Below are 12,500 nucleotides of genomic sequence, written 5' to 3' on the forward strand. Positions count from 1 at the left end.
ATTGCATCGTCAGAGAATTTTCCAGTGGTAGATGGACGGATGACGTGCTCTTCGGAAAAGGGACGTCCAAATATGGGCGGAGAAGGGGTTTGCTTGTAAGGGTGTGGGTGGGTGTGCGGGTGGGCGTAAGGGAAAGGACATTGATCCGGCATCGATCGAGCCAGAGTTGTGTGTATGTGTGTGTGTTTGTACTGCTTTACTCATGGACCGCCGCAAGGACAGTGAATTCAAAAGTTTTAGGAATTAAAGGGGAACGTTGAGGACAGAATATAAAAGTTAGAGAGAGAGAGAGAGAGAGAGAGAGAGAGAGAGAGAGAGAGAGAGAGAGAGAGAGGAGAGAGAGAGAGAGAGAAATCAGATCCGAGTAAAACTCCCGTCTTTCTCTTGACTTCAATAGCATGATTATCACGATATACCGGAACAGTTAGATGTTAGGCCACAAGTGCAACGAAAACATTCTTTAACTCATGAGACTTACCTCGCATTCGAGTTTTACTAACATCGCAATGATATAAAACGAATTGCAAGAAATTGAAAGTTTGTCTTTTGTCCCAAAACGAAGAAAGCTCCTTTTAAGGTTTAGGCAACGAATGATCTCTATTACAACTTGAAATTTCTGGCACAATAGCAAAGGGTCATGAATGAGAAAAATACAAAATATTAAGATTTTGTGGTAAAACGTTGCGTTAATAGGCTTTGAATTTCACTTAGTATTGTTCATATCAGTGAAAAAAATAAACCTGAAAACTTGTGCGGCAATGATTATAATCACAAATATTAGCAAATTAAATGAAAACTAAATATGTAATATTCCACATCTATAAGAACCTTCACCCCTTACAGACAGTAATCCCATAAAACCAGTTAAACCCATCCTCAGTAACTCAGTTCCTTTTGCCTCCACAAAACCCAATAGAGAGAGAGAGAGAGAGAGAGAGAGAGAGAGAGAGAGAGAGAGAGAGAGAGAGAGAGAGAGAGAGAGAGAGAGAGAGAGAGAGAGAAAGTATTGAAATTTTCAGGAGCATCGAGCTGAAATGTTAAAATAAACGAAATTCAGTTACACAGGTTATATTAATTCAATGCATTTCTACTACACAATGCTCAACAGATGACTGAATACTTACATGAAAAAAAATAACATTGAACATGCAACCTACTACTCAGACCAAAATAAATAAGGAGGAAAGACATATCATTGCTGTTGCAGGAAAACAAGCATGTGTCTGGAAAATGTACAAAAGCAGGTGTTGATTTTAAAGTACATCAGTAGAGAAAAAAAGGGAATAAGTAATCACAGGTTATCGTGAAGAGTTTTACCTTAGAGGTCAACAAAACAGTAAAATAGTACTTATACGATAACCAGAGAAGCCACCCAACAGTAGAGGAAAGGGGTATCGTAAATTAACTGAAAATGGATCATGGATCAAAACGAACAATATTACGCCCAATAGCACTGAACACGAAGACGAGAAAACTACATCAAATATGATAGCAGTACACCGACATAAGCTTTAATAACTGAGACAGAGGAAAGTATTTAAACTTTCACCCGATTTATGGAGGAACATTTAGTAATTAGAAAGATGATTTAGTAACGCAAACATGGTGCTATCGGTAAAAACAACTTTAAAAGATCAAGTTAATAAAACAAGAGGTTAAAAAAAATTCATGAAAATTAATTAAAAAGAAAATACACAAATGAGAAAGCGAAATTAGAAGATTGTGTCTCCTGGAAGGACTAAATTTGACTAAACTACGGGATCTTAACTCACATAAAGCTAACAAGCACAAAATTAATGGATGAAGTAAAGGTAATTGAAGATTGGACTCAATCAGCTGTATGATATGTAAAGTTATGTTTAATCTTATTAAGATAAGAGAGAAAGAGGAATGGGATTACAAAAACAACTAATTTCTCATTATAATATGTGGGCATTACTGGGATAAATTGCATCTCCACATCATTTATCTTAATTTATCAAGTTTAAGTTACTTGTACTGCTTGAATCCTATTCCAGTTACACGAGATGATTCATAAGAGGTCAAAGCACTGCCTTTACTTGAAATGCCTTTTCCAAAATGGGTGAAACTGTAAACCAGTTCTTCAATTAGCCTCTAATCTAATGATGGCATTTTCTACAGAAAGTGTAACTCAAACTACCAGTCGTATAATATGTAATATAAGGTAATGTTTACGGCACCGCTATAGCTTAACTCTAGGGTAAGACCACTGTTTGATTCAATGCCTTACTGGATATGATCTGAAGAAAAAACACGGATATAACAATAAGAATTTTAAATGTATGTTAAAATATCACCCCTCTTCGAAAAATCATTCATTATTTCCTGGTGCGGGAGTAGGGATGAGGGGGGGGGGGGGTGTTTGGAAAGGAAACATTGTCAAGGGCTTATTCACTGAATCTTTGCATTAGAACTTCAAAAGTCTAAAGTTGGAGCAAATGTTTTTATGTTGACCTGGCTGACATGAGTCTTTTTATTGTTTATATATGACATATCTGTTTTTGACGTTGTTAATAGTTTATATAGGACATATCTGTTTTGACGCTGTTACTGTTTTTAGAATGATATATTGTTAATTTATTCCCATCTATTTATTTCCTTATTTCCTTTCCTCACAGGGCTATTTTTCCCTGTTGGAGCCCTTGGGCTTATAGCATCTAGCTTTTCCAACTAGGGTTGTAGCTTGGCTAGTAATAATGATAATAATAATAATCCGGATCATCTTTTGTACCAAACGAACACTTTCCTGCAAATCGGATATAATTCTTAAATTACCCATACCACTTCAATCAAAATTTGAATTTTACATTAATCACAACTCAATGGCATATTACAAATAAATCTATAAACAATATTTTCGTAGCTAACAAAATTTCTTGTCATTATGATAATAATGATCTTTAAAAATATTTATCAAGGTTTTCATTATCATTCTTTCACAGGAAGAACTTCTTGAATAATAATAATAATAATAATAATAATAATAATAATAATAATAATAATAATAATAATAATAATAATAATAATAATAATATAGAAGCCTTTTTCATCCCAGGGCCATTCACTTACATTGCTTCATATCTTTCACCATTGAGTTTCCTACGTGGTGTTCCCAGAGCAAAAACACAAGCTAGCATAAAGCCAGCTTAATATAAAACAGCATATAAACCAACACCAGCACATAAAAACGAGGAAATGCTAATATAAAAATAACCATGATGCCATAATTCTAGGGAGTTCCGAAATTCGGTTCTAAGGTAATTTGAAGAGGATAATCGTTCAGACAATATCTAATACAGAAAAGATCTGTAATATAAGAATTATTTCCTTTCGAAATATTTATCTGTATGACATGAAATGCTCGGAATTTACGTATACTATTTACCTTATTCAAGAAAGACGTATATCTTGCAAGCCATCAAATGTATGGTTAACTTGAGTAAAAAAATCAAAGATAATGCAATGAACGCCTCCAAGGGAAGTGAAGCAGCATAACTATGAGAGACCAGCGCAAAATCCATGCCTTCAAAGATGACACGGCTTTTATGACAATGACGGGTAAATTCTTACCTTGGGGCAAAAAGACAAAGGCTATCAAAGGATGGGAAAAAAAGGCACACTACTAAAGAATAATCTCTCTTGATAAGACAAAAAAAAAAAAAAAAAAAAAAAAACACCACCACTATGATAATATGTACTTACCCAAGGTTTAACGTAATCTGTAATCTTATGAAACAATAAAAGCATGCCATCTCTACACCAATAGGCATTTTTGATGTCATGTCTTTGAGTACGCATAGTCAGGAATTTGTTTAATAAATAGGAAACCATTTCTAACGTGACATTTCGTATGAAAAACTTCCACAGTGAAAAAAGTGAAATATTTAGCACCATTACTCAAGAATGAAAGACTTGGCCTTTTCATTTAAATGAGTCAATTCCTGGGATAAAGAAATGGCACAGTAGCTATCGATTTGTAAATGCTTTCTAAATAATAGACTAAATGGCTCTTATATCATTCGGATAGAGCGAATACACCTCTTACTATCATATATCTTTTAACGTTAAAACTCTTGTATATAGTACAGATATAACTGACATAATTAATTTCCCTTAACAAACAGATTAACGACGATTTAATAAAATATGAATCAGAAATTAAAATAAGTCTGGAAATTACAATTTTTATACAATTCCATAAGTATTACAAAACTGTTATCTGTTTCTTCTCAGCAATGGGCTTCTTTCACTCATGCGACTCTCAGGCTTTCGAGTAAAGCATTCAACTGCTCCACCCAAGGTTACAATTTTTCTTGCAATATCAATAACGAAAATAATATAAAAGTAATGAACATGTAAGTTATATATATATATATATATATATATATATATATATATATATATATATATATATAGATATATATACATTTATTTCTCATATAACTTTTTTTTCTTGTTGGAGCCATTGAGCTTATAGCATCCTGGTTTCCCAACTAGGGTTGTAGCTTAGCTAGTAATATATATATATATATATATATATATATATATATATATATATATATATATATATAAGTATATATATATATATATATATATATATATATATATATATATATATATATATATAATGTGTGTATAGACCCAATATACATATGTATATTTATATATACATGTAATTTTCTAGCCTTTAAATAGAGGTTCTTATCGCCGATTTTAAATTCAAGTTACAAGCTGCAACCTAGAAATCATCTATGTATAAATAACGACACTGAACCATAGAGACATTTTCCTGGCGTGTATGCACGTGTCTTCCCTCAAAATAATAAAAGATGAGTTAGCTACCCGTCCTCCACTTGACCTATCAAGAAGATCAATTAGCTCAAAGTTATGGACTAAGTATTCGAATCGATCTCGCAAGACCAATAATTCAAGCATTAATGTAAGTGGCAATAACTTCATCTAGGCTGCGGAGTAAAAGCACGTGGGAGGAGGAGTAATAGGACCCTCCGAGAACCAGAGGGCATAAGAACACTCTCACATTCAAATCACATAGGTCTGGCCGAAATTATAAGGACACTTTCCCCTCCTTCGGTCCATAAATTCACGAGCGCCACGTCCAAGATTTATGAAGGACTATAACTTATTCTACCTATCGTTTTCTACGGCCCATTCGTGTTCTGGTAATTTTTTCTTCAAGTTATTTCCATCTTCCTTACAAAGCATAATATCAAACAGATGCCGTTTCCATAAATGATATCCGCATAATACTGCGTATAATAAGACATACACGCCATATTAAATTAAAGAAAGTATGTGAAAAAAAAAACATTCCTGTTTTTAAAATCAAATTACAGGAAGCTTTATAATTAATCAGAAGCGAGATAAAAATTCAGATAAATATTCAAGATATGATTTTTCTGGCCCTTATTTTGGCTCCAGTATTTTTATACGTAAATTTTCTTTATGGGCAGGAGGCCACGAAGAGAAAAACACCCTCTCCCGAAGTGCACACTCGACTTTTCGGTTGACGAGTAAACCAAACCCAGCCCAATATTTTCCCAGAGTGAAGGAGTGTCATTCATGTCAAAATATGATCCAACTGAGCAATGAATCTCCCGATATGGCCCTCAAAATTGCGTTATCCAATTTTAAGAGAATTCTCTTACACGGCAAATCCTCTCCTCTCTAAAGGCATGCCTGAGAAGTATGTCGTCAAGATGATGATTATAATTTATAAAATGCATTTCATAACTGCCAAGTACAAACATTAGTACATGCCTTGAGTGACCCCCCCCCCCTCTCTCTCTCTCTCTCTCTCTCTCTCTCTCTCTCTCTCTCTCTCTCTCTCTCTCTCTCTCTCTCTCTCCATTAAAAGCATCTCGTAACGGCCAAGTACAAACAATAGTACAAGACTTGAGTGCTCTCTCTCTCTCTCTCTCTCTCTCTCTCTCTCTCTCTCTCTCTCTCTCTCTCTCTCTCTCTCTCTCTGACATATAATATATATATATATATATATATATATATATATATATATATATATATATATATATATACAAATATACATACATACATATACAAACATACATACATTTATATATATATATATATATATATATATATATATATATATATACATATATATAATACACACACATATATATACATATATATAATATATATACATATATACATATATATATATATATATATATATATATATATATATATATATACACATATATATTTCATTGACATTCATTATTTTGTCACGCCACAAAACAATCCACGACTGAAAAGCGAATGTAAGAATAATGAGGATTATGTAAGGGTCCTACGGACGAACGTCAATTAGATTATGACTAATGACTATGCAAATGAATGCTTACGCAAAGACCTCAGATAATACCTATAATGATGACTGCTAAGACTCGGAACCAAAGCTATTTCGGGATTCAGGATTATATGAAAGGGAGTCCTCTTTATTAAAGATGGGCAGACATACATATTCTCTCTCTCTCTCTCTCTCTCTCTCTCTCTCTCTCTCTCTCTCTCTCTCTCTCTCTCTCTCTCTCTCTCTCTCTCTCTCTCTCGAGCGAATTTTCAATACTCATTTTTAATAGAATTTTAGAACTGATGTTAACGAAGGCTAACCTGAAAACCCTGATATAACAATGGTATACATATAAGGCAGGTGTGCCATATATATATATATATATATATATATATATATATATATATATATATATATATATATACACATATATACATATATATATACATATATACACAATATATATATATATATATATATATATATATATATATATATATATATATATGTAAAATTCGGCTATAGGAATGTATTGAGGGAGGCTAATATACGAAAACTGTGATTCCAAACATGCCAGAGTATTGTGTTTCATTAGCAAAGCCAGCTGGCTCGACAGAAGTTGGCTTAGTTAATGCAACTCCAGTTAACGGAATCCTCGTAAAGTCAGCCTAATGAACGCATGTTTACACTTCCTCTTTTTAGGTCGGTATTCAGGATAAAATAAATTTATTTCAAGAATTAAACAAACATTTATCAACACAAACAAAGCTGCTGTTAACAGCAGCAGCAATAAATCAGTCGTCAACTGAAAAAGAATGAATTAAAAGAGAGGAATAATCTTTTAGTAAAGTTAATTGCACTATGTGTCTATATATATATATATATATATATATATATATATATATATATATATATATATATATGTATATATATATATATATATATATATATATATATATATATATATTTATGTATATATATATATATATACATAAATATATATATTATATATATACACATAAATATATATATATATATCATATATATATACAGTATATATATATATATATATATATATATATATATATATATATATATATATACAGTATATATATATATATATATATATATATATATATATATATATATATATATATATATATATGAGCAAAACCTCCGTCTTTTATGATTTTCTTTTATATTTCTCGGTATTATAATTGTATCGATAAATTATATCATAGTACATACTAGTCAGATATGAAGAGAATATTTATGAAAAATTATTTAAACCCACCTCACTAGAAGTGGTTCAGAGGATTTCAACAATTCAGCCACTCCTAAGAGAATCTCGTCATAACAATCCATCTAGCTTAAAGGATTGGTAACATTTGACACATGAACCTTTAATAATACGATGTTTCCAAACAAGAAACTCACACTAAGTTTTAAACTCAATCAAAAGCTAAAACTATCTAATTCTTTCTATTATGACACAATAATTTCAAGTTCATTGGTGCACCTTTTCTTGAATTTACCTCCAAACATTGTCGTGCAATTTTCCTTTCGTTAAGTCTTAGTCATCATTATTATTATCATTATTATTATTATTTGCTAAGCTACAACCCTAGTTGGAAAAGCAGGATGAAGCCCAGGGCCTCCAACAGGGAAAATAGCTCAGTAAGGAAAGGAAACGAAAAAAAATAAAATGTCTTAAGAAGAGCAACAACATTAAAATAAATATCTCCTAAATAAACTATAAAAACCTTAATAAAGACAAGAAGAGAATTAAGATAGAATAGTGTGCCCGAGTGCACCCTTAAGCAAGAGAACTCTAACCCAAGACAATGGAAGACCATGGTACAGAGGCTATGGCACTACCAAAGATTAGAGAACAATGATTTGATTTTGGAGTGTCCTTCTCTCTAGAAGAGCTGCTTACCATAGCTAAAGAGTCTCTTCTACCCTTACAAGGAGGAAAGTGGCCACTGAACAATTACAGTGCAGTAAGCAGAATTGTTTGGTAATCTCAGTGTTGTCAGAGGAGAATATGTAAAAAATAGGCCAGACTATTCGGTGTGTGTGTGTGTGTGTGTGTGTAGGCAAAAGGAAAATGAACCATAACCAGAGAGAAGGATCCAATATACTACTTTCTGGCCAGTCAAAAGACCCTATAACTCTCTAGCGGTAGTATCTCAACGGGTGGCTGATGCACAGGCCAACGGGTGGTTGGTGCCCAGTAGATGCTGACCAATAGGAGAGCAGGATCTTATGATGGTAACTAACATCTGAGTAGGGAGATAACCAAGGGGAACAATTTACGCAAAGGTGCTAGGTTAGGTTTCGCCAGTCGTCTCTATATCGAGCTTTTAAATCCACATTTCTCCATTCATCATCTCCTACTTCACGCTTCATAGTCCTCAGCCTTGTAGGCCTGGGTCTTATAACTATTCTAGTTCCTTGTAGAGCCCATTTAAAAGATTGGCGAACTAATCTCTCTTGGGATGTGTGAAGAGCACTTAGTAAGTACTTATACATTGAAAGAAATTCTCTGAAGACAACTATAAACATGCCATGTAAGCCTGGGTCTTCCAACTCTTCTAGTGCCTACTGGAGCCCAGTTAAAAGTTTGGCGAACTAAATCTCTTGGGGAGTGCAAAGAGCACTCAGTTGGAACTTACATATCAAAAAAAAATTCTGAAGACAACTATAATAATGCCACAGACTGAACACATTTAAAAACCTATTTCTTTTAAGTATACAAAATGATATTGGTCCACTTATGAACTGACCCTTCTACTACAGGTTGAAAATGAACAGATTATAAAGTTTAAGGTAACGTGAAAAATAATTACGAGTAAAAAAATTTAATTCGACGTGTATATTTGTCTCAACAGAATGGTTCATAATATGGTGACTGTTTAATAAGAATCGAAGTTAGTCTCGTCAGTGATTAAAAATCAGTCATGAAGATCCAGGAAAATGTTTTACCCAAATATGGTGCAGATTATCGCATACATCAAAATAAAATATGAATAAACAGTTAAAAGTTATTTTTTCTTGAAAATAACTTCATAAATTGCTCTTCGAAACCATTGGATAACAAGATTTTATCTGGTCGAGAGATTCTTTATACGTAGTAATAAAATAGTTTAATCAGACCTTCCACTAATGGTCCCATTTTACGTAACCAACAAAAAATGGCATTATACACTATTTTGAGATTATATTTCTTAAAAAATTATGAAGGTTTAATACACCATTAAAACCAATCTATAGTTGTTAAGTTTGCAAATGTACTTAAACAAAAGCAAATTTTTGTTCTTATTCCACCTAATTATAGTAACCTATATTTTGCTGTTGTACTGAAAGACATGTTCGGCTGCAACATTTACCGTTTTATTTCTATATTTTGAATATAATTCAGGCCATATAGCCATGCGATGGGGCCGAAGAGGCCATGCAATGCTGATGTGCAAATGGAGGACACCCAGGAATTGTACTAAGTCAAAGTTAAGAGCTTTGACAGCAAGAAAGAAAATAAGTCAGCAGGACACCGTGGAATGTTAAAGGCAGTTAGAGAATGATTTCGACGCAATTTAATTGCTTTTCTTTTTTTTTTCTTTTTTACAAATGTCAGGATAAACTTAGAATATTTTGTGGCTTTCTCCATCCAAATTAATGAAAAAATAGATAAATTCACGTTGTGCAAGATATGAGACTTCCATGAGAATCAAAACGTATTGGGTAACCTGACTTTCAAATCAATACTTTTGACACAAGATTACATATCATGCAACGGTGATACAAAAAATCATAAAATTTACTACGTCAATTTCATAATTTAAAAAAAAACTATTCCCATATCTAAAGAACTAAAAGGATCACTCGAAACGAAACAACACAAAAATAAGACCACTACTCTCCGAGAAGCATAATATTCAGGGGCTATATCCTGTGCAAAATAGTATGAAATGTGATGATGATTCTATCTAATGCCGAGCTTAACGTCGAATAAGACAACTGATCCAACATCAGAGGCGAGACACATAGAGAGGATTCGTCCGGCACTAAGAATTAAAGTGATCCTATTCAATGACGACTCTTGCAAAGAGCAGGATGGCTCGTCCTTTATCAAGGACTACGGGGATGATATCCAGAATCAATCACCACGTGCTGTAGATTACACGCATCCACACCCGTATCAATGGCATGGAATCAAATGAACATAATTAGTGTAGCGTTCAGGATGAAAATATTAAGGCATTTAATCCCACCTCAAAGACCGTTAAAAATCTCCAGGATTTAGCCAATCGCCAATATTATATAGATTTAAACAATCTCTTCAATTCGAGTGAATAGATATTATAAGAATCAATTCGGGCGTGAAGAAAATCCGACAATTAATCAAAAAATCTCATAAAACGTCTCAAATCATTTTGGTTCAAGAATCAAATAGACACACTCATTATTATTATTATTATGAATTGCTAAGCTACAACCCTAGTTGGAAAAGCAGGATGCTATAAACCAAGGGGCCCCAACAGGGAAAATAGCCCAGTGAGGAAAGGAAACAAGGAAAAATAAAATATTTTAAGAATAGTAACAACATTGAATTAAATATTTCCTATATAAACTATAAAAACTTTAACAAAACAAGAGGAAGAGAAACTAGATAGAACAGTGTGCCCGAGTGTACCCTCAAGCAAGAGAACTCCAACCCAAGACAGTGGAACAACATGGTACAGAGGCTATGGCCCTACCCAAGAATAGAGAACAAAGGTTTGATTTTGGAGTGTCCTTCTCCTAGAAGAGCTGCTTACCATAGCTAAAGAGTCTCTACTACCCTTACCAAGAGGAAAATAGCCACTGAGCAATTACATTACAGTAGTTAACCCCTTGGGTGAAGAAGAATTGTTTGGTAATCTCAGTGTTGTCAGGTCTATGAGGTTAGAGGAAAATCTGTAAAGAATAGGCCAGACTATTCGGTGTCTGTGTGGGCAAAGGGAAAGTGAACCGTAACCAGAGAGAAGGAGCCAATGTAGTACTGTCTGGCCAGTCAAAGGACTCCATAACTCTCTAGCGGTAGTATCTCAACGGGCGGCTGGTTCCCTGGCCAACCTACTGCTAATACATCAACATTCGACATAGTAAAAGAAGTCTTAAACCGTTTTCCTAACTGCCGTATTCTGCAATATCCACCTAACTAGGAGCATAACTAGAAACAAAAAATACGCAACAGTATACCTATGCAAATATTTGGTCACTTGAAACAATCCACGCCTTTATTTGCCGCACCCAGACTGCAGTATCAAAAGGATTGGTAAAAACTATCACACAATCAAAATAAAGGATGAATTGGAAAACAGATCTTCTGATTCATGACAAATGGAATGATTCATTCGGAAACAATAATTCAATGTGATTCCATCAACGTGATGACCCCACACCGGGACCATTCATCGAAAAACTCAGAATAGACTATTAGAATGAGCCACACGGAACAAAGTACTTTGGATGTATCAACAAACATTTTTTTTTCTACCAAAAGAAAAAAACATACTATAGACAATCATTCGAGAGATTCTGTTTTAGAATATATGCCATCAGTACAAAACATGTAATATTACTCTAGCTTATCATTTTTACGGTGATTAAAGAGTTCTGGATATTATAGTGTCTTCTATTAAACTGAACTTTGGCAGTCTTATACAATTCTGATACTTACCGTGCAACGGTATTTTATGAACGGCCAAGAGAAAGAGATACTGATAATCCCACCGGTGAAATGGATAAAATACATTCACGTCATTCAACAGAGTCTTAAAAAATCAGAATGCATAATTTAGTGATCTTCAATCACTGGGATTAAAGTGAAGAACAAGTCTTGATCCTTTTAAATACCGTTTTATATTCATCATCATCATCATCATCTGCTCCTACACCTATTGACGCAAAGAGCCTTGAGCTTTTAATTCAATACTTCTCCATTCATCATCTCCTACTTCACGCTTCATAGTCCTTAGCCATATAGGCCTGGGTATTCCTACTCTTCTAGTGCCTTGTGGACTCCAATTAAAAGTTTGGCGAACTAATCTCTCTTCGGAAGTGCGAAGAGCATGCCCAAACCATCTCCATCTAACCCTCATCA

General features: G+C 33.6%; 1 protein-coding gene across 1 annotated transcript in view; it reads right to left on the minus strand.

Annotated features, from left to right (window-relative positions):
* Positions 1–152, minus strand: part of LOC137618446 (calphotin-like) — a 36,503-nt gene extending 36,351 nt beyond the window's left edge. Inside the window, exon 1 of the mRNA XM_068348611.1 lies at positions 1–152. This exon is cut by the window's left edge and continues 85 nt beyond it. Coding sequence (XP_068204712.1) covers positions 1–152 — 152 coding nt within the window.
* Between the last annotated feature and the right edge of the window lie 12,348 nt (positions 153–12,500).

The sequence above is a fragment of the Palaemon carinicauda genome, chromosome 24 (genome assembly GCF_036898095.1).
Source record: "Palaemon carinicauda isolate YSFRI2023 chromosome 24, ASM3689809v2, whole genome shotgun sequence".
NCBI classification, from domain to species: domain Eukaryota; kingdom Metazoa; phylum Arthropoda; class Malacostraca; order Decapoda; family Palaemonidae; genus Palaemon; species Palaemon carinicauda.